Consider the following 22,778-nt stretch of genomic DNA (forward strand, 5'->3'; position numbering starts at 1 on the left):
AGCAATAATGGTGGCAGGTGGTTTTTAAATCTCTCTGTCAGCCACATCTGCATCTAATCTTGCTGCAACACAGAAGACTTACAGCAACTGGTACAAGTGAAACAAATGCAGCTCAACTGTTAAAACTAATGAGATGTCGGGTTCACATGAAGTTGAGGCAATCAGATTTGCTTTGAGTTAAAGCTGTCCGTCAAAGCCAAAGGTGGGAAAAGAAAAGGATGAAAACTTTTCTATTGTTGCTTTGATGCACATAGTCAGCCTCCTGAAGCCCATTTACAAAGACTGTGAACCACTGAAATATGGATATATAAATGTGACTGACTCTGACTTACTTTTGAAGTTGAACTTTTGAAGTTTTAAATAGTCCTTTTGAGTTATGGAGAACGATCTTTGCTCTGGGTTCTGATGACTTTTTTTGTTGTTGTTGTCGGTTAAAGTCAGCAGCTTTATTTTGAACATAAAACAAACATAAGACAAAATGACACAGGCTATGCAGAAACTACAAACTCACTAACAGTGAGAACGTGTTGGCTAAGGAGGAACCCCTTAAACGCACAAGGCAGACAGCATGAAGGGAACACGACAAAGATAGACACGAGGAGACACCTGGGAATAAGATAAGATAAGATAAGATAGAACTTTATTAATCCCTCGGGTGGGTTCCTCTGGGAAATTCGATTTCCAAAAAAGCACAGCACCGACAGAAGTTACAGAGTTACAGAATGTTATATATATATATATATATATATACACACACACACACACGCACACACACACACACACACACACTCACACACACACACACACACACACATATATATAAATACAGAGACAATATAAATAAAATATACGAAGGGGATAAATAGAATAAATAGGAATAAAAAATAAAAATAAAAATAAAAATAAAAATAGAATAGACGAGGAGTGAGGGAATATCAAAATAAAACAGGTATAACTCTGGCTGTTTTATTTCTGGTTTCCTGCCTCATCATGGACTTCATGGATTTCAGCTAAAAAAAAAAAAAAAAAAAAAGTTACTCTGAAGGTTGCAGTTGTTACATTTTTCAGAGTAAGTTAGTAAGGGTTCTTAAAATATGTGTGCTGGTCAAAGGGTTTTTCTGATATCCACTCCTTAGGATGTGCCACTTTATGACTAAAGGTAATCGGACTGAATGCAGGCTGCTGCTGGACACAGAAGGGTGACATCATTTCCATTTGTCACTTGCATCTGTACTGTAAAAAAAACAAAGAAATTAAATCCAGTTCCAAAATAATGGGAATAAAATAAAAATAAAATAATCAGATCGTTGGCTGATCTGGGGATCTGACGATCAAAATTAGCTAATAATCTTGAGTGAGTTAAATCATGTCTTTCATTGTGCACAGTTTCAGTGTGAGCTTTATTTGTTCTCTGTGAGACTTTGTACTTGTTTGTGTTCATTACTGATAACGTTTCAACAATTATTAGTGTGCTGTGACCTTTTTGGCCATCTTTAGAAACTGACTCATCGTGTCATTTTTTTCCAATGAAATGTTTTCCTGTGAGAAGTTTGATTTTTAGCTGTGAACTGAAACAGAGAAAAGAATATGAACAGACTCACATGTGCTTGGAGTTATCCTGCATCACTGTAACAGTTTGAAGTTTAAGCTTCATGATACTGTGGAAATACACTATGTTTGCAGTTACTATGTGCCTCCAGTGTTGACTTAATGCTGAAGCATAAAAGTTGTTTTGCTATGGGATGTAGTGTTTATCTACCAAGTGTGACTGGAATACAATAATTATGGTTACAGGGTGCAGCTGAGTTGTAACTGGAAAATACTAACTGGGAGGTTCCTGCAGTCAGCTATGACTGAGCTCATGATCAGATCTTAAAGTATTTTGTCTCATCTTCATCTCAGCAAGTCATCAGCCAGGTCTAACGTGACTTACAGCTGCTGTCAGGACCAGATGTGACTCAAATGTGGTGGTCAGAGGGCCCGGTGGCGCCAGTGTCCAGCAGCCTCGCCTCTGTCAGTGCGCCCCAGGGCAACTGTGGCTACAATGTAGCTTGCCATCGCCAGTGTGTGAATGTGTGTGTGAATGGGTGAATGACTGAATGTAGTGTGAAGCGCTTTGGGGTCCTTAGGGACTAGAAAAGCGCTATACAAATGCAGGCCATTTACCATTTAAATGTTACGTTCATCACATCAGACGGCTCACATGAGTTATTGTTGACAAAGGGAAAAAGCTGGAAAAAAGAAGGAAGATACATTTCCTCATGTTGCTCTGACACACACACACACACACTCAGGCTTTTTAAATAGCTCACTTAAGGCTTTTAACCACTAAAATGTGGATATTTGAATGTGGCTGACTCTGACCCCCCTTCACATTTGGAGTCTGAAACAGTCTTTTAAAGTTAGAGGCAACAATGTTGTGTTACTTCCAGGTTCAACTCCATTTAATCCAGAGTTTTATTTTATTTTTTGTGACTTTTCTTCTTTTTAGCACATGCAGGTAACATCAGCAGCTTTATTTTGATCACAAAAAAGATTTCCCATCTGCTTCAGAGAGCCAAACTACGGAAAACGAATAGAGCAGATACAAACTGATACTTAAATCTGAACATTTTCAGCTGACGCTTTGGAAATTACATGTTCCCAAAATCCTAAAAGTACTGTTGCTTTTAGAAGAAGACCTGGTGGATAGTTTGTCTTTTCTCCGAGGAAAAAGAATTCCTCTTAAAACTTTCGAGAAGGTGGAACTGAAACTCAAAATACATGTTTCCATTTGTTGTTAAATGAGGTGGAAATATTTATCAGCTTTCACTGGACGTGAAGTCTGTTTTATGAATTTTTTTTTGCATCAGATGGATGAGAACCATGTCAGAAATGTTGGAATAGACTATGTGCACGTTAGCATATGCTACTTCCGGTGCGGAAACTCCTGTGGGGAGCTTTGTTTCCGGTGTCCTATTCGCGGCTGGTTTACGGTCCAAAACAAGTTAAGCAAGTGAATGAATCAAGCGGCGATTTACATTTCTATAGATGTTTTGGGCATTTACCCAATATATCTGTAAATGATGTTCATCGACTTGTGATAAATTTCCCCGCGCCTTAGGGCAAAAGAGAAAAGGGATTCAAATGTTATATTTCTCAGCTGTCCCTCGTTTATCGCGGGTGTTATGTTCTAAAAATAACCGGCGATAGGTGAAATCAAGTAGCCAATTTTATTTTTTGACGGTGCAAAACGTTACGTTGACATCGTGGACATACAGTACTGCACTTCAGAGTCACACTGCTAGCGATCGATGCAGCGATTCTGTACAGGAGAGACGTCACAGAAGAGATCGTCTGCAGCGATCAGGATGCAGGACACAATGTGACATAAAAAAAAGCATGCAAACTTGCACTAAAAAATCTGCGAAACAGCGAGGTGAAAGGTGAACCACGTTATAGCGAGGGATCGCTGTAATTTTGAAGGTAAGTCACAACATACCCTTCATACATACTAATGTATAGAAACATTTACCAGCAATCATTCATTTTTTTGTGTGGCTTTTTTCACGGTTTGTTAACATGCTGTGTAGGTGTGTACTTGAATAGCTGATCTCGACATAACGGGGGAAACATCTGGTTTGACTATTCTTCACCTGTAGTTTGAATGCTGAACATTTGCCTGTTTAAATCATAATAACTGTCACTATACAGAGATGTGCTTCTGAATGTGGACGATGTGTCTTCTGCTGTAATGATGCAGTTCTGCTTGTGTTGAGTGATGTAAACAACTGATCGATCTAAACTCTTTAAACTCAAAATTGATCATTAGATTTTTTTTTATGACACAACAGTGGTGAGTGTTCCCACCTTCTGCTCTTTGTAACTTAACGCGAGCTTTCTGTTTTTGAGTTTTGGACATGATTGTGGAGGATATCTTTGCAGTAGCGATTGACCGCAACGTAAAGCTACCGGAAATGTACAACCTCACATCCGGTCTCAAACCAGGAAGTTAGCATTTTCTCGTGCACAGGGTCAATAAGCCAACATCTTAATGTGGCAGCATGAGGGCAGAAAACAGGTGAAGTTGATGTTGACAATGCAACATGGGGAGGAAGTTACACCCCAGGAGAGATTACAACAGCCAGTGCAAAGGTTGCAACAGTTAGAAAAAGGCACACAGGCTCGTTAGCAGAGGTGAGGTAGGTCAGTTTAATTAAAACAGCTTTTATTAGACAAAATAACTGAATGTAGCGTGCAGAACAGAAACTTCTTCGGTAGCAGGGCCAGCAATACAGAAACGTGAATCATGACACCTTGTTAGCCAACATCAATTAAAGGAACAAGGTTCGCTGCAATGATACTGCCCTAGTTGAAATAGCAGCTCAGTAAAATATTTTAAAAAAATGGGGGAGATCGGCCACTACAGGAAGGAGTGCCCAGGGGGCCACCAGTTACTCACCCGTGTAGCCTCTCTGCAACTCAAACGGTGCATTAAACCTATTTACCAGTGTGTACACTCACATGCATCAGAGGGAATTCCACCTAGACTCCACAACAAGCTGCTGTGCCTCCACTAAAGCAAAATGAAATACTCCAAACTGCTGAGTAAATGACAAATAAAAGAACAAACACACACACTCGAAACAATCCCACATGCACAAAGCAACAAGACAGCAGCAGCGTGTAGGCCACCCTTTAACAGTTACACGAATCCGATCCGCAATACTAAAAAAACCCTCTAATATTCTCCACCTTGAACAGGAATGAGTGCAAATTGCCACGACAGGAGTAAGCCACAGCTGTTCCTTATAACCAGCCTCGGATTACCAACTAACGGGGTGATAAATGTTCACGTTGCGCTCACAGACACCATGCATGAACCAAACATCTGCCAAATCTGACCCACTCCATAAAGATCAGCCTGAGGATAAAACTGATCAGCTCCTTTTAAGCCTTTAGTGTTGAAGTTTGTCTCAGTGTAGTTTTCACCTGCTCTTGCCTGGAGCTGAATTCAGGTGCTTTGTTGGTTTCTATAGAACTGAATCAGCATGTTTCCAGTGAGACCTTGTTAGATTATAATATTATTTTATGCCATGTTATACCCCTAATTAAAGATTGTGAATTATTATGTAGTTTTAGTTTGCATTATTCTCCTGAGTTAGAAGAAGCTGATAAACTGATTTGCATTACATTAAACTGCTGACTTGTTGTGAATGAATGATATTGTTTATGATGCATTATACTGCTGAGTTATAAGAAATACTGTTCGCAGAAGGTTATTGTCTTATTTGTCTGATTAGAAGAGAACAGAATATGCTGGAGTTTTCTGCCCCATCTCAGCAGGAGCAGATAAACAGGGAGCCAAGGTCGTAGCTTAGGCACTGTGTGAGAGAAAAGCATGTGAATGTTTAGGCTTTTATGATAAGGTGGAGGCACCAGAGGTTATAAAAGTTTGAGCAATGCTCCACCATTTTGAGATCTGAGACTGTCTGCATCAGTGTCCATCTCCCACGTGTGTGATCATTAAAAATCATCGTTTGACTCAACCCGACCGGACCAGTGTTGTTATTGTGGTTTTTCTCTTGTCTCCATCCCCAATATTTTGAACTCGTAACAACCTATATGATTACCCGCAGCAAAAACTGATCACATTCACATGATGATAGTGCGATGATAGAGCCTGATCATTCAAACTTATGCTGCCATTGAACTGCAAACATTTCACCCCCCGGGATACCAACCGATCTCAAAGGACTTAAAAAGAAACAAAAAACTAGTCACATGACAATATTATCCAAAGGTTTAACTCTGTTTTATTTGTGGTTGTCTGTTTAATAAAAAAAAACGTTGTTGACTTTCAGTAACAGAAAGCCCCTCTCCATGCAGAAAAATAACAACTACAGTCTTAAAATAGCAGTTAAACTGAAAATCTTTCACTTACGCAGACTACCTGCAGCTCACTTCCCCTCAGCTAAACCACAGTCAGGTACAGGAAAAAAAATAACTCGTTTCCATTGACCTGAAGCATGATCACCACAAGCAAAGTTTCAAATATCCACAAGTTTCTTTGATTCCTTAATTCTGAGATTGTCACAGGTTTTTGCCAGTGAAGGCATCACACAAGTACTGATGATCCTCCATGATTATAGTTGTTTTAAAAAATTATTTTCAGTGCTTTGTTGCAATCAAAGTGAAAAAGGAGAAAAAAAAAGTTTCCCTTTGATGATAACCACAACAGTGGCATCCTGTCATAGAGGAAAAAGAGGAGGAGGGTTTGAACTGATGTAACTGTGAGTGTCAAAGTGTTGATCTGAAATCCTCCGAGAGTTAGGATGAAGCAAACATCTCTGCTGTGGCTGCTCTGTAAGTACAATGATTACATATCTGAAAAAACTAGAGACCCTCTATTTCTTCTAGTTTCTTGTTAGGTCTTTCTATGTCACAAACATCCAGTCTGGGTTTTTCAGAGGGGGAGACACTCTAACCCTAAAGAAGAAGGAAGACGGTCGACAAGAAATCTGAATATTTGATTAGAAATGCATGCAGGGCAGAAAAAATTATTTCTAGATTCACTTGTAACTCTCACACAGATATGTGACATGAAATGGGGATGCACAAGATCTTTAAGGACTTTTTTTTAAAAGAAACTGGTGAATAAAAACTTTGGACTCAGTATCCTGCGAATAGTTCATTCATTCATTTGTGTATCAATTTGGTGTTATAGATGGAGATTACAATAGTAACAGTACCATATTTTAATACAGATTGTGGTGGAGCCGAAACAGAAAAGTGCAAAAAAATAGAAATACTTAGACTAGCATGGGTGCAATCATGTTTCAGGCCCTAATGTCCAGTAGACATGCTCCAGTGTAAGCGATAAAAGAGAAAACTGCTTCCAATCTTTGTCTGTCTTATCAGTGCATAATTCAACCAAACCAATCATGCATGCATTTCCCAAATTCATTGTTTAGCATTTTCTCTGCTGTTTTGTTAAATCTTAAACTTTGTACTGATCTGAGTGTCATTTCTCTTTAGTTCTGATCTCACTGCTGAGCTGCACAACAAACCAAGGTCAGTAACCTTCTTCTGTCACAGTTTAAACCTGAAATGAACTGTAAGTCCTCTGGTTCTGGATCCATGCCTTCATGTAAAATTATATAATTATTACATCAATTTAACCCTGGAGCTGCTGAAGGTTTAATCAAAAAATATAAAGTGCAGAGTTCCAGCTTTATTAAAAAATGCAATAACTTTTAATAAACTTAAAGCCATTTTTATAAATAGTTGTGCATCATTAGGTTTTTTTAAATTTCTTTCATATGGCTCATCGATATCCTTATGTGGGGCGATCGTGGCTCAAAAGTTGAGAGTTCGCCTTGTAACTGGAAGGTTGCCGGTTCGAGCCCCGGCTCGGACAGTCTCTGTCCTTGGGCAAGACATTTCACCTACCGCCTACTGGTGTTGGCCAGAAGGGCCGATGGCGCGATATGGCAGCCTCGCTTCTGTCAGTCTGCCCCAGGGCAGCTGCGTCTACAACTGTAGCTGCCTCCACCAGTGTGTGAATGGCTGGATGACTGGGTGTGTAAAGCTCTTTGGGGTCCCTAGGTGGGACTAGTAAAAGCGCTATACAAATACAGGCCATTTACCATTTCTCCCACAGGACTATCAGCTTAGTGATGATGACAAACTGACAGGACTTAGACCAGAAGACCAGATCAGGGTTTTGGCTAGTTATTACGGTTATTAGGGTGGAAATAGGAGTCTGTAGTTTACACCAACCAGTTTACCACCATTTTTCCAATCGCTGGCTGAACTTGATGGGCTTGTAGTCAGGATCACCATTTCTGCCCTAGGCAAAAATCAAAACCTTCCCCTGGCAGTTTTTCCTCATAGCTCTTAAAAGTGACTAAATCATAAAAATACATTCTCTTCACAGCTCGTCTGACTGTGAGTCCCAGCAGCTCTCAGTTCTTTAAAGGAGACTTTATGTTGCTGAGCTGTGAGGAGGACGACAGCTCTGCTGGATGGACTGTAAAGAGAAACACAAGCAGAAAACAAATGACAGAGTGCGGTTCTGGGTGGGGAATATTGACTAATTCTTCCTGTAGTATCAGCTACAGCACCACGTGGGACAGTGGAGTTTACTGGTGTGAGTCCAGAGAGGGTCCCATCAGTAACATGGTTAACCTGACAGTCACTGGTAAGCTGAGTGTGTGGAGTTAGTGTTGATGAAGCTGTGTGTAAATGGATGAAATGCTGTAGTTTGTCTCTGTGTTGAGGTGGATCAGTGATCCTGCAGAGTCCTGTCCTCCCTGTGATGGAGGGAGATGACGTCACTCTGCTCTGTAAAACAGAGACCACTCCCTCCAACCTCCCAGCTGCTTTCTATAAAGATGGCTCCCTCATCAGGAAGCAGCCTACAGGTCACATGACCATCCAGCATGTTTCCAGGTCTGATGAAGGCCTCTACAAGTGTGACATCAGCGGTCATGGAGAGTCTCCATCCAGCTGGATCACTGTCACAGGTGAGGAGCTTCACTCTGATTTCGCCTTATATTTTTATTTCCATCCACATGTTCACCTGAGCAGTTGGAATTCTCTCTGCAGGTCAAGCTACAGCCACGCCCACCAACTCTCAAATCCTGTCCACCTCCTCAGCTCCTCCCCTTATCTCCACCTCTCTCCGGGTTGCATTCCTGCAGCTCTTTTATCCGGTGATGTTCTGCCTGTACTTCATCTCCACTCTCCTCATGGTGTCTTCATACAGAAGCAGAGGCACAGGTAACATTCTGATGCTAACCCTCCCCAATTACCTATTAAGCGTCTTTCTTTTTGACTCCATTACAAAAAAAATTATGATTGCTTCATCTGACAGTAAATAATCTCATCTTCATGACAGCAGCACAACAAACCCTTGATGAGCAGAGACTGGCTAAGGGTTGACAGCCATGACAGTTCCTGTTCCATCAGTCAGACAGCTGTTATTAGTTCGCTGTGACTGAACAATGCATGAAGTCACTGCTTTAATATAAAGCTGAAGTAATCCAAAAAATGCTTTCTATTTTACATTTGCCAACTGTGTGTGTGTTTCATTACTCTGCACTTTTGTACTGCTAACATTCATGGTTTCTCTTATTCAATAAAATGTAAATGCAGAATGGGACTTTAATTAAATATCATGTTTGGTTTGTTTGGAACAGCATTCTTTTTTCATATCACAGACAGTAAAGTTTAGAATTAATTCTTTAAAAAACAGAAACAGTCTAGTTGTGATCCTTAGTACAGACCATCTCTCGCCCGTATGAATCAGTTATTTTTTATTATTTCAGGCAATAAAAGATAACACCACAGCTGGACTGTGTTTGTGGATGACAGGTAATGGTGGGTGTTGTTGTTCGCGAGCAGGATCGTCTTTTTTTTAGCCTGTGGTTAATAAAAGCGAACACCTCGCATGTTCTTGAGTTTCCTGTTTCTGGTGAAAAAGAGTCAGCTGAAAGTGAAGCTGTGGGGGTTTCACACATGATAAAATCTAAAATGATTGAACAGGTACTTTTTTTTTTTTTTTAAGTTTGACTCCGTAACAAGAAAACATCCTTCACCTTTAATGAGAGTTCTCCTCAACTTACTTTTTGCTGTCTTAACTTTGGCATCAGTATTGACATTTGTAATAAAACTGTACTTTTATTTTGATAAACTCAACATTTGGGGGTTTTTTTGTTTGTTTCTTTTGTTTTTTCACTGATTCTGACATTAACCAGCTGATAAAATCTCTGTAATCATCATGTCTGCATCACTGTTTGATTCTCTCACAGCAAAAAAATAAATAAAAACGCGGAAAAATGAAGAAAAATGCCGTAGCTGCGGAAACATTTATCTGCAGCACTAATTTTGCTGCTGCATTTGATCCATTTTATACAAAGGATGTTTTAACAGTCTGCAGTAGCTGTATGTGTATAGCATGTAATATCCAGCTGTAACTGTATGAAAAGCTTCTATTGAGCACAACTCCTAGATATATTTAGACAAATATTGTGTTCTGTTCCTTGAATGCTGTAAAGCATGGATTGATATAGAATGAGCCCAAGAAAGTGAAACCTGAGAGGAAATGCCTCAGAGCCCCGTCTGTTTACATTAAAGCGCTAGTGGAAGGCAGTTGCATGTGACACTGAAAATTAAACTTTATTGCACTCTGTTACCTGAAGGAGTGAAAACAAACATAAGAATTGGGTTTTTACTTTCCCTTTCTTAAAATCAGGCTGTCCCTCATATATAAGATTAATGCTGAGAACATTTCCACACAGGCGACTGAGAACCCACCTTGGAAATTCTAGTCAGTACAAAAAGGATTAATCAAGGGTAAAACACACATTTTGACTATTTTGAAAATATGAATTTGGTGCAGTAGATTTCAGAATGTGGTGTGTAAGTATTTAAGTAACCTTTAAGTAAGTAACATTTTCATTAAACCTGGTGTTGCGGCTCTTCCAACCTATGGCCGCGGCTAAACATGAGGACACAGATGACGCGCAACAATAAACGTATAAAATACACTTCTGTACCATTTGCTTCTTTATTTCCACATGCAAATGTCCAATATATAAATCAGCACATGGGATTAACTATTAAACAAATGCACAGACTGCACAAACAAATAACTGCAACTCACCAATAACTGCACTAACTACTATGCCAACTTACAATTTGGCCTATGGCATCAGTTAGTGCATAAATATACAAAAACCATCAAGTTACAGTCAAAATACATCAAAATCATTCAAGCTGCGCTCAAGCTACGGTCAACAGAAAGTTTTGCCTCATGCTCACCCTACCTTTCTGCTCATCAACATCAGGTACTGTGAACAGGTGAGTGCAACCACATTTATCATCTACCACACCCACGAGACACGCCCCACACCCGTGCACCAATACAGTGAGTCCATTTAAACCAAGTCACTTAGTCAAAAAGGAACAACTCATATGGCGCCTACACCTGGGTTTGATGAAGAGAAACTACCCCACTCTAGTAAAGGTTGAAGAAGTGAAGCAACTTCTTTTACTCAAGAAAAAGTGAAGGCTCTGAAACGTACTCAAAGTAAAAAGTCGCCCCTTGAAGAAAAATTCTAAGCATTTGAATAGCAACTATGCGTTGTGCTATATTATTATAAGATTAGTACATAAGGAAAAAATTAAAAAAAAAATACAAAAATTATTCAAATTTAAATTCTAACTCTAATGAATGAACTTAGGAAACTTAGAAGACAACTAAATGGACAACGCCACCTGGGAGGGGGCGGTTCCACCCCAAAAAATATTACATTATCCAGTGCAAAAAGTTGTATAGTTGCAAAAGCACACATGCTCATTATTGACAAGGCAGAGGTGTGGTGAGTCAATTCAAATAAGTCTATTAAATAAAATAACTGAAAACAATACGGAGAGCAAGCATAGAAAACAGCAAATTAAGTAGCAGGACATTTTATTTGAATTAATTTTAAATGTATTTTAATTTTTACTGTTTTACTAATGTAAAATGCATCTGAACAAAATGGCTAATGTGGTTGAAGACAGGCCACTTGGGGAGGCAATCTACAGGGAGGAGTGCCCATAGAGTGCTACCAGTTACTCACCCATGATGTCGCATTGCAATTCTTACTGCAACTTAAATGGGACTTTATACTCAAATCTTAGTGTTTGCACTCACACATATAACAGGGAACCTTACCAGGTATGCTGGCGCCCTCCAGCAAGCACCCATGTCTTTACAAACAAACAGAAAAGTAAAAGAAACCTGTAAAGAAAGCAAAAAAACGCCCTCTGGGAAAAGCTTCACTGTCACTGAGGTTTTATACCCCCCCCCCCCCCCCAAACAAACAAACAAACAAACAAAAAACAACAACAACACAATTAAGGTGGATTTCTGGTTCCTCACTGAATGGAGTCCAGTTGTTTCCTGAGGCTGATGAAGTCATCCTCAAGTGTCAAAGTGAGTGTTGCTGAATGCCACTTGTAGTCAGGTTATCTATCTGTCCTCAGGTCATCCTTCTCGGCTCAGCAGGAGGAGACTTCATCTGGAAAAAGCTCTTAGAAATTTGAGAAAGTGCTGGATGCTCTGAATCCTGACTCTGTTTGTGTTTTTTGTAGATCACAAAACCAACAACAGCAGCAACAAGCACAATAAAAACACTCAGACTAACTATCAGTCCAACAGATCCATCCTCTGTGTGTCCTCCTGTCTGACCTGCAGGTGAGAAACAGGTGTGAGGTGTCAGCTGTCAGGTAGGTGATGAGTGAAGAACAGAACAGAATCCATTTCCTCTTCAAACTGCTGTCAGACATTATCTACTGCACTCTGATCACATCACTCAGACCAGCTGCTTTCTACAAAGTCTCATCAACAACATCTTTAGAAACAAACATCAACAACCAGGAAGCAGCTTCACCTCTGATCACACACACACTCAACTCTACTCACTCACCTGGAGGATCAACCTGAAGGTAGATGACGCTGATGGGGTCACCATCCAGATTAGATCTCTTCCTGCGATTTGTTCTTCCCTGGACGACACGACACTCGTATGTTCCAGTGTCGTTAATCATCACATCCTTCAGGATCAGAGAGACATCTCCGTCCTTCATCTGTCTGTCTTGTAGATCCACTCGATTCTTAAAAGATGGATGTTGGTTGTCCAAATCAAAGTTCTTGTCTCGGTAAAAGAGGACATATTCTGTCCCAAGCTCAGGTCTGCTCCACTCTAAAACTATCATGGGATCACTTTTGTTGATAGGAGTTTGACACGGCAGAATGACAGTCTGTCCCACTGTGATGGTTATTTTGACTGAAAGAGAAGAACCGATATGCAGCAGAGAGTTAAAAAGGTCAACATTAAATGTGTCATTTGCACAGAACCGTCATGATGAGCTACAAAAAGAGACTGTGAAAAAGCAGACACGGTACACTAGGCACTCAGTGCTGAAATTTCCAACCCGGTATAGCAGGAGTCTGGATTGTACTTCATAGTGATTTGTTGGATTTGAATAGATTAGCACCACCTGCTGGCAGTGAAACTTACACATGCTTATCCATTTACAGTTTTTTCTGAATGCTTAAACCCTAACTGTGATTCCTGTAGCACAATCTCTAAAACTATTCAGACTTATAGCAAAACCACTCACTGAGTTTGCAAAACTAAAAGCACAAAAACTGCTTTGCACTCAGTTTGCAATTTTGTAACACACACTTTGCAAAACTGTAGGCACAATTCACTGCACAACACTCAATTACCAAATTTCCAACACACTCCTAGCAAAAGTATACACATGTATGGCTATCATTAACACTAATTTGCCAACTGTCTGGCACACTTTCACATGTGAAAACTTTTTTAGATAATTAGTTCACTTTGCAATCAGCCTAAGCACTATAATACAGGTAAGCTGTGTGTGCGGAGTACAATGGAGGGAGCAGAAAGAGTGAGAAGTAGAGGAGGCCGAGGAAGAGGACGTGGAGGTGAAGAAGTAGGATGAAGAGGACGACAAGGACAAGGAGGAGCAAGAGGAAGACGAGGAGGGGGGAGAGGAAGATGAGGAGGGGGGAGAGGAAGGGTAGGAAGAGTAAGAAATAGAATTGCTGATGACATCAGAGCTACAATAGTGGACCATGTAATCAACCGTGGAATGACCCTGAGGGTAGCTGGCCAACGGGTCCAGCCTAACTCGAGCCGCTACACTGTAGCAAGTACCATAAGGACATCTTGAAATGAGAATCGGTGAGTACAGTCACTTCGCACAAAGATTTGTAGCACTGCCATATGCCAATGAGAAACACACCAATACCATTGATGTAAAAATACTGAAATTGTTACTTTACAGAATTGCTAGATGACCAGATGCTGGGGCAGAGGAAGCATGTTCACTGCAGACCAAGTAACCCATATAGTCATTATGGCGATTGCAAATAATCCTATACTTGGAAATAAACACTTGTGTTTGTTTTGATGTGTTTCAAGTACACCAGTACTTGAAGTTTGGATCCCTCTATGCTTATGGATCTATGACAGAAGTATGAGCTCAAACTGACATAGCCTACCTTGTGCACAGAGAAAGCAAAAGCCAGATGTGTTTTGTATTCATACCATCAGTGTGCAGTTGGCGCATTGTGTGCTTAGTAGATGATGGCTTGTGTGCACTGTTTGATACGGAAACACTATTTTTACGAAGGTGTGAAGAGTTAATCTAGCTGTGTTTGCTTTTGCAAGAGAACTACAATGTTTTGATGATTGGGTGACAGGTTTTCTTATTTGTGTGTAGAGTTTTGCAAAATTAGCCAATAGTTACAAAAAATGTGCTTAAGCAATCAGAAAAAACTGTAATGCCTAGAAGAAGCAAAGCATGACGTTCATGCAGTGGAACTACACGGGTGAGTAATTGGTGGCACTCCTCTCTGTAGGTTGCCTCCTCAAGTGGCCAGTCTCCACTATTTTGTTTAGTTATTTTTACCAAGCTGTGATTGTTCTAGGGTAGCACTGTGGTAGTGAGTCAGGTCATTTTAATCAACTGTTGTTCATAAAGTGTTTTAATTAACGGTCTTGCCATCTCAACCCTGCTTTTAGTTCTTCCTTCTTTTTTTTTTGCCTGTCCCGTTTGGCTCTTTTGCCATCAGAATTATTGTCTAAAGGCGAAGAAAGATGCCCAACGGATTTATTTTACCAAATAGACCATCCCAGCCTTGCCGTAATGGTCCATTTGATTCACCTTTTATTGTTTATTTTATTTTTTATTTTCACTTGCTAGATACGGGACAGACTTGAATGAGGAAAAGAAAAGGGAGAAAGGAAGAGGGAAAAAAAGTTAGTAGTTCTTCCTAATAAATTTTGATTTGTAACATCCATGTCTCACGTCTGCTGTTAATAACGAGTCTGTGGGCTTTGGTAGCTAGGGAACACTTGGGATCGGTTATCCCGCATTCACGCCACCACATTATGTTTGTAGTTTTACAGTGCTTTCATTAGGGAGACAAATAAACCCTGCAATGACAACTGAAAGTTTTTGCCTCTCCATTTGAGGAACTGCCTATCCACTAAACCAGGCATCTACATCAAGGTACGGGGAGGGCAGAATAGCCATATAATATAGGAAATTTTAAATAATCTTAACGTTTTTTTATTCCATGGTCTCCCTCAATTGGCTGATAGCCTTCAAGTTGTGCGATCCCGCTGGTGTTTCCTGGCATCTGTGCTACGGATACTCCATGATGGCGGATGGACTTTGCAAAATCAATTTTACAAAAACAGACTCGAGTCTGGACCTAACTCACTACCAGAAGAAGCAACACCTCAACGTTTAGCAGTTATTTATTACAGTGTACTTTAAGTATTAGAGGTTATTATTCAATTCAATTCAATTTTATTTATATAGCGCCAAATCACAACAAAAGTCGCCTCAAGGTGCTTCATAGATAAAGAGAAAAATCCAACAATCATATGACCCCCTATGAGCAAGCACTTTGGCAACAGTGGGAAGGAAAAACTCCCTTTTAACAGGAAGAAACCTCCGGCAGAACCAGGCGGGGGGAGGGGCGGCCATCTGCTGTGACCGGTTGGGGTGAGAGAAGGAAGACAGGATAAAGACATGCTACAGCCAGCTTGAAGGCCTGTGGTACGTAGCCGATCATTAGAGATAGGTTGATCATATTTCAGATTGAAGAATTAATTAATGGCAGGACTTCTTTGAGCAGTTTTGTAGGAATGGGGTCTAAAAGACACGTTGATGGTTTGGAGGAAGTAATTATAGAAGTTAACTCAGAAAGATCAATTGGAGAAAAAGAGTCTAACTTAACATCAATGGTACTAAGAGTAGCTGTAGATAATATTACATCTGTGGGATGATTACTGGTAATTTTTTCTCTAATGATTAAAATTTTATTTGTGAAGAAGTTCATGAAGTCATTACTAGTTAACGTTAAAGGGATGGTTGGCTCAAAAGAGCTCTGACTTTTTGTCAGCCTGGCTACAGTGCTGAAGAGAAACCTGGGGTTGTTCTTATTTTCTTCAATCAGTGATGAATAGTAAGATGTTCTGGCTTTGCAGAGGGCTTTCTTATAAAGCAGCAAACTATTTCTCCAGGCTAAATGATGATCCTCTAAATTTGTGACATGCCATTTCCTCTCCAGATTACGAGTCATCTGCTTTAGGCTACGTGTTTGAGAATTATACCACGGAGTCAGGTACTTCTGATTAGAGACCTTAGTTTTCACAGGAGCTAAAGTATCCAGAGTCGTACGTAGCGAGGAGGTGAAATTATTAACAAGATAATCGACCTCTGTTGGGGTAGCGTTCAGATTGCTGCTCTGCTCTATGTTGGTAGAGGACATTGAAGATGATAACAGTGGGTGGATTATATTCTTAAACTTAGTTACAGCGCTTTCAGAAAGACATCTACTTTGATAAAGTCTACTCTCCACCGCTGTGTAATCAATTATTGTAAATGTAAATGTTATCAAGAAATGATCAGACAGGAGAGGGTTTTCAGGAAACACTGTTAAATGTTCAGTTTCTATGCCATATGTTAAAACAAGATCTAGAGTGTGATTAAAGTGGTGGGTTCTTTAACATTTTGAGAGAAACCAATTGAGTCTAATAACAGATTAAATGCCATGTTGAGGCTGTCATTTTTAGCATCTACATGGATGTTAAAATCACCCACAATAATTATTTTATCTGAGCTCAGAACTAAATCAGATAAAAAGTCTGAGAAATCAGACAGAAACTCTGTGTAAGGCCCAGGTGGACGATAGATGAAAACAAGTAAGACTGGTTTCTGAGTTTCACAGCTGGGGTGGACAATGTTAAGCATCAGGCTTTCAAATGAATTAAAAGTCTGTCTTGGTCTTTCATTAATTAATAGGCTGGTGTGAAAAATTGCTGCCACACCGCCCCCTCGGCCTGTGCTTCGAGGTTTCTGGTAGTTAGAATGACTCGGGGGTGTTGATTCATTTAAACTAACATAATCATCCTGCTGCAACCAGGTTTCTGTAAGGCAGAGTAAATCAATTTGTTGATCAATTATTAAGTCATGTACTAACAGAGACTTGGAGGAGAGAGACCTAATATTTAATAATCCACATTTCACTGTTTTACTCTTTGGTTCAGATGTGGATACTGTATTGTTCTTTCTTTGTGATTGTTTATGTTTAAGTTGTTTGTTGCTGGTTTTTAGTTTGTTTTTTGTCTTTTTGGGAGCTGACACAGTCTCTATGGAGATGGGTTTTTGGGGGGGTAGCAGGAGGAGAGAAGCTGCAGAGAGGCGTGTTACACTGCATCTCTGCTTCCTGGTCCCAACTCTGGATAGTCATATTTTGGGGGGTTTAATAAATGTGTCCATATTTCTAGAAATGAGAGCTGCTCCATCCAAAGTGGGATGGATGCCGTCTCTCCTAACAAGACCAGGTTTCCTCCAGAAGGTTTGCCAATTATCTATGAAGCCCACATAGTTTCTGAGCTGTTATACTCTGATCATTTCTCTTAGTTTAAACTATTTGCTTTCACAGTTTTTGTTAACCTAACCAAGACACTTTTTTAATGATAATTAATCACAAATTTTAAGTTCATGAGGTATTATAACATGTAAAAATAATATAAATGAAGCAAAAGAAAGTGCCACGTTTAGGATTCAAACTTCTGTGTGAATGTTGGAATCTCCAAACCCAATAGCCCCCAAAGAAGAGCTTTTTCTCCCTTTTCAAAGAGGAAAACTGTAATTTTGTCTTCCAGCACATGAGTTAGTACATATGATAGCGGGTAAGTCAAAATAGTGCTTTTGACCAACCCACAGCAAGAAAAAAGAAATGGCCATGTATTTACTCCGTGTGTGTAAATTCTGAGCTCACCTTCGGTGGCACAAACCACAAGGAGACACATGCAGAGGAGAGTCCTGCAGCAGAGTGATGCAGTCCCAGCAGTGGTCATCCTCCCTCTCAGCTCCAGCTCTACTCTTTACAAACAGAAGCTCCTCCGAGCCGCTATATTTAGAAAACATAAAACCAGAGTAGTGGTTTTGATAATGACTTTGGTGGTTACTGATAGTTGACTTTTTCAAGCTCAGGTTTTGTTTCTATCTCCTCCCCCTCTTTAAAATAAACACATAAAAATAACAATCCATTTAAAAAAAGACCTCTACTCTGATAGCTTTTCACTTGATTATTATTCTTTATTTCACCATACTAAACCTCTTTAATCACACATTAACAGCTGTTACAGGAAGATGGATTGATGAAAGTGTGGATAGATGGATGTTTTTTTTTAATTTTTTTTAAAAAAGACAGAAAATCAATATTTCCTAAATTTGCTTGACATATAATGATGATATGGCTGTGAAACAACAAAGCTCACCTAACTTCTCTGATTAGAAAAATACACATTTGCATAGAAATATCTGAAATACTGCATTACTGTGTGAGCATTCATTCACATCCTTGTCCATAGTCTTATTACATCCCGTATTGATTACTGTAATTCCCTCCTATTTGGTCTCCCTAAAAGGTCCCTTCATAAACTCCAACTTCTTCAAAATTCTGCAGCTCGGGTCATAACTTGCACTCCGTTAAGTGCTCATATTACCCCAGTTCTTCAGCAGCTTCACTGGTTGCCCATAGAAGCCAGGATAAATTTTAAAATCTTACTTCTTGCATACAAGTGTATCCATAAATCTGCTCCTTCATATTTGTGTGACCTGCTCCATATCACCACTGTTTCCCGCCCTCTCAGATCATCATCCGCTATTCATCTTACTGTTTCGTCCTCACATCTTATCACTATGGGGAACAGAGCTTTCAGTCGCTCTGCTCCTCGGCTCTGGAACTCTCTTCCTCCTGCACTAAGAAATATTGACTCCCTCTCCGTATTTAAGACACAGCTCAAAACACATCTGTTTAAACTGGCTTATTCGCTTTAATGCCTTTTTGTATCTGTTGTCTCGCTCTGTTTTGTAATTTTAACTTATTTTATGTATTTTATGACTACTGTTCCTTTTATTAATTGTGTTTTTTGTAAGGTGACCTTGGGTTTCTGAAAGGCGCCCTCAAATAAAATGTATTATTATTATTATTATTATTATTATTCCATAATTATTATTATTATTTCTTAAAATTTCAAGAGCTAGTGGTGAACTGATGCTTCTCAGTTTAACTGCCTCAGTAACTCATTACCCTGGTATTTTCTTCCTTCCTGGTATTTCTGGTACTGAGAAGGTTTCTACAGAGGCCTTCGTGCTAAACAGTTTTATTTAATCAGGGTGGGATTTAGTGAAACTTGCTACCTATCAGATGCAACATTTCTAACATTTATTCTATGACTCTGAACATTTCAATGACATGAAGAAAATCATATGAGCCTGAGAGGAATGAACAGAAGCTTTGCTGCTCTTTTTAAATCTGCAGAAAACAAGGCAGAAACAGCATTAAACAGTAAATCAACAACACCCATTCCATTGATAAAAATAAGATGAAGCAAATAAATCATTGCAGAAGTGATGAGTAAAAGACAAGGATTTTTAATCTTAATTAGGTATGAGTGCATCACGGTTCAGACACAGCAACATTCACACACGCATACATGGATCCCTGGGATTTGTAGTTCTTTTTTGAGTGGTAGTCCAGCATATGAGCATCCACTCTAATATAGAGAGAAATCAATGTCTTGGTCTCCTATCTCACTTTTTCTCAGTCAGTTTGACCTGTCTGATACACGTGGGCATATGCTGGTTGTTCAGATGTCGCATGCTGAACAAAGGGCTTTGTCCTGCTTGTTTATATGGGGCAACTGCATAATGGGAAAGCTGCCTTTGCCCAAATATGGTATATGCTCTGATCCCAGCCTGAACATGCAGCCACCCCAGTGGTCACAGGTCGCACGTATCACATGTACAATCTGAATGCTGTACATGAATGTTTACTTTTGCTTTTTTTTCTCATGTCAGCAATTGAAAGCCTATGCTTTCTCTATGTTCATGTATGGGAGTGTGTATCGAATGTAGAGGGGTGTGTGTCTGGTGTGTTCGGGCCTGGATAGGTGGAGGTTGTTAAATAGGTACATTTAGCTTTTGTACCTATTTTTATTGAAATGATGGTGTTTTTTCTGTCAGTGAGTAAGTGAATAAAAGATATGTAGATATATTACATCACACCAAGCCTCTTCCAGTTCCAGAGGAGTTACCCTGAATGAGCCCGAAGTCAAAAAAAGCAGATCTTCTTTTCCTCCTGGAACCATGCCTCCAAAAGAAAAACCACTCAAACCACCTGATCTGTCTACCATTACTTGTCAGAGGTTTTTCATAAGAATTTTGTCTCGTCTCTTCCTCCTTACCGGCTGTATGACTGCGCGATCAACTTTTTTCCTACTGCTCCACTCCCCACCAGCAGGTTGTACAGCTCATCAAAACCTGAGCATGAAGCTGACTCCTTTGCTTGCTGGCATCAGCTGCAGGATTTTTCTTAGTGCAGGATCGTGAGGTCTTATCTTTTTTCTCCAGAGACTATTGTTGTTTGCATTGCATTACTGTAGAGAATAAGTATCTTTTGGATCTCCTCTCCTCTGACTCTGAGCTTTTGCAGACAGCCACCATTTTTACAAAGCTGGACTTTAGCAGCACATATCGTCTAGTGTGTAAAAAGGATAGAGATGAATGGAAAACCCCATTTAACACTCATCTGTGTCATTCTGCTGTCTTCCAAGCCTTGGTAAATGACATTCGACGGTACTACCTCAACAGGAGTTTTTTCATATACTTGAATGGCATTCTGATTTTAATCTCTTTTAAAACACATATCTGACGTCTGTGTGTTGTTCCAACGACTGCTGGAGTGTAAGCTGTTAAAGGGGAGAATAGGAGTTTCACAGTCATTCTATTTCCTTCTTCAGCTACATCACAGAGAAGAGGCAGATCACAACTGAGCCAGACAAAATCCAAATGGTAATTGACTGGCCCATGCCAACTACTCAGAAGCAGTTTCAACACTTCTATTGGTTTGCTGACTTTTACCGACAACAAGACTATCACATATCTCAAAGTGGCCAAACAGCTGAACTCAAGACAAGCCAGGTGGGCTCTCGTCTTTGCATGGTTAAACTTTTTAATCACTTACAGACCCAGCTCTCGGATCATGAAATCCAATGCTTTGTCCCACCTATTCAGAGGTATAGCTATTACACCACAGTGGAGAAAACCACTATTCTGCTGCCCTCCTGCATCCATTGGTTCGCTGACCTGGGAGATTGAGTCACTGGTCTGCAATGTGCAGCGAGACAAACCTAACCCTAACTCTTTGTTTGTACCTTCTTCAGTTCAGTCCCAAGTTGGGGACATACAGCCAAATTCGCCTGCCATCCTGGTAAAGAATTTTTTTATTGATTGTTCTGGTGGCCTAAGCTCATTAAAGACGCACTTGATATGTGTCAGCCTGTCAAGTATATGACTAGAATCAATCTGTTACTTCTCGGCCTGCAGGACTATTCCGACTGCTACCAACTCCCTGGCAACCTCGGTCCCATATAGCTTTGGATTTCATCACTGGTCTTCCCCCCTTGGCAGGTGACACTGTGATATTAACCATTGTGGATCATTTTTCTAAGACAGCTCACTTTGTTGTGGATTTTATTATGACATATATACCTGTATACACGTGCAATCATAATTACTCACATAAAAAAATGAAGTGTCTTAAATAGTGAGGTCATTGTGTTAAGCGTTTAACCTGCATGTTCAAATCACATGACCCATATATTTAGGTCAAAAATATCTACCATTATATTAATGAAAAAGTTTGTGTCACTTGTTGTATGAACACATGCTGGTTGAAAATGTAACGATAGGGTCAGTAATTAACATTTGATAGTATTATGGCCAACGGTGACTAGTCCAACATCGGGTTAATTCAGCTGGTACTGCTAAAATATGTGCATAGGCCCCCTTCTCAGCATTTAGCTCTATTTAGCTGTACCGCTTCATGACGTGTACGGCCCTTTCAATGGCTGTACAGCAAAAACACCTGGCCTTCGCAGGGCAGGTGTCTGGGATTCTGTTTCTCGCCTCAAATGCCAGAAGGCAAAAAAAAAACTCTTACTAAGCATAAATAACAGTTTACATCTGGCATGCACACCCAACAAGATTGTCGAATCAACTGCCTTTTTGCAAACTTTCGGACTCAGTTTGGCCATCAAAACGACAAAAGGACACAATTAAATGATGGATGAAAGACTGATTTGCAAGACGTTATGGTGTAGGGTTGTATGTATCGGAAGTGGAAGATGAAAAGAAAGAACAAAGCATGAAAGAGTACCCAGTGGCAGGAGGAGAGGTCGCTGATACTATTTAAGAGAAGGGTCGATATGCCCCGGACTGCTGCTTCATTCCTGTCAGTCTTTTGTGTGTTTTTTCCTGTTTGTGCTTTAAGGCTCTACACCCCAAGGTTGCTTCACTTTTGTTCGTTTTGCTTTCTTTCTTTGTCTTATTTCTGCTGTAAATGTACTTTTCTGCTATTCATATGACATTGTTTAATAGACTCAGTTCTAAACATTGTTCACTTTTCCAGAGGATCTTTTTGAGTGATTTGATTCTAATTAGATCTGAAAAGCTGGACCTCCACAGCGTTGGTGGGATAAGGTTATCATATTGACTTCAAAATTTGCAACTCAACAATTGGCGACTGGACGAAGGGACAAGGAGTCTGAGGCGACAACCGGGGGCCTGTGGGGATTGCCAATCTATGAAACCCAGAAAGCACTAAGCAGCTGCAAAAATAAGGT

The 22,778-nt window shown here is 39.9% G+C and overlaps 2 protein-coding genes across 3 annotated transcripts; one reads left to right on the forward strand and one right to left on the reverse strand.

The window, feature by feature from the left end:
• Window positions 1–6,263: 6,263 nt before the first annotated feature.
• LOC146578697 (Fc receptor-like B) lies at window positions 6,264–9,946 on the forward strand. Of its 2 annotated transcripts, XM_085268941.1 has the most exons (6): window positions 6,264–6,345; window positions 7,018–7,053; window positions 7,919–8,182; window positions 8,262–8,507; window positions 8,572–8,763; window positions 8,882–9,946. In XM_085268941.1, exons 1-6 carry the CDS (start codon window positions 6,315–6,317, stop codon window positions 8,923–8,925), a joined length of 813 nt encoding a protein of 270 aa, XP_085125067.1. In that variant the 5' UTR covers window positions 6,264–6,314; the 3' UTR covers window positions 8,926–9,946. The 2 variants fall into 2 exon arrangements, with proteins under 2 accessions (XP_085125067.1, XP_085125066.1); XM_085268940.1 differs by having other exon boundaries at window positions 8,590–9,946.
• A 1,935-nt stretch (window positions 9,947–11,881) lies between these two features.
• On the reverse strand, window positions 11,882–18,098 carry LOC146578698 (coxsackievirus and adenovirus receptor-like). The gene is made up of 3 exons (XM_085269027.1): window positions 17,867–18,098; window positions 12,459–12,818; window positions 11,882–12,220 (listed from the first exon to the last, which is right to left on the reverse strand). Exons 1-3 carry the CDS (start codon window positions 17,943–17,945, stop codon window positions 12,012–12,014), a joined length of 648 nt encoding a protein of 215 aa, XP_085125153.1. The 5' UTR covers window positions 17,946–18,098; the 3' UTR covers window positions 11,882–12,011.
• Between the last annotated feature and the right edge of the window lie 4,680 nt (window positions 18,099–22,778).

This window comes from Mchenga conophoros, linkage group LG3 (genome assembly GCF_057382185.1).
Source record: "Mchenga conophoros isolate Kocher_MC1m ecotype Shallow Benthic linkage group LG3, M_conophoros_male_GT1.1, whole genome shotgun sequence".
Classification (NCBI taxonomy): Eukaryota; Metazoa; Chordata; class Actinopteri; order Cichliformes; family Cichlidae; genus Mchenga; species Mchenga conophoros.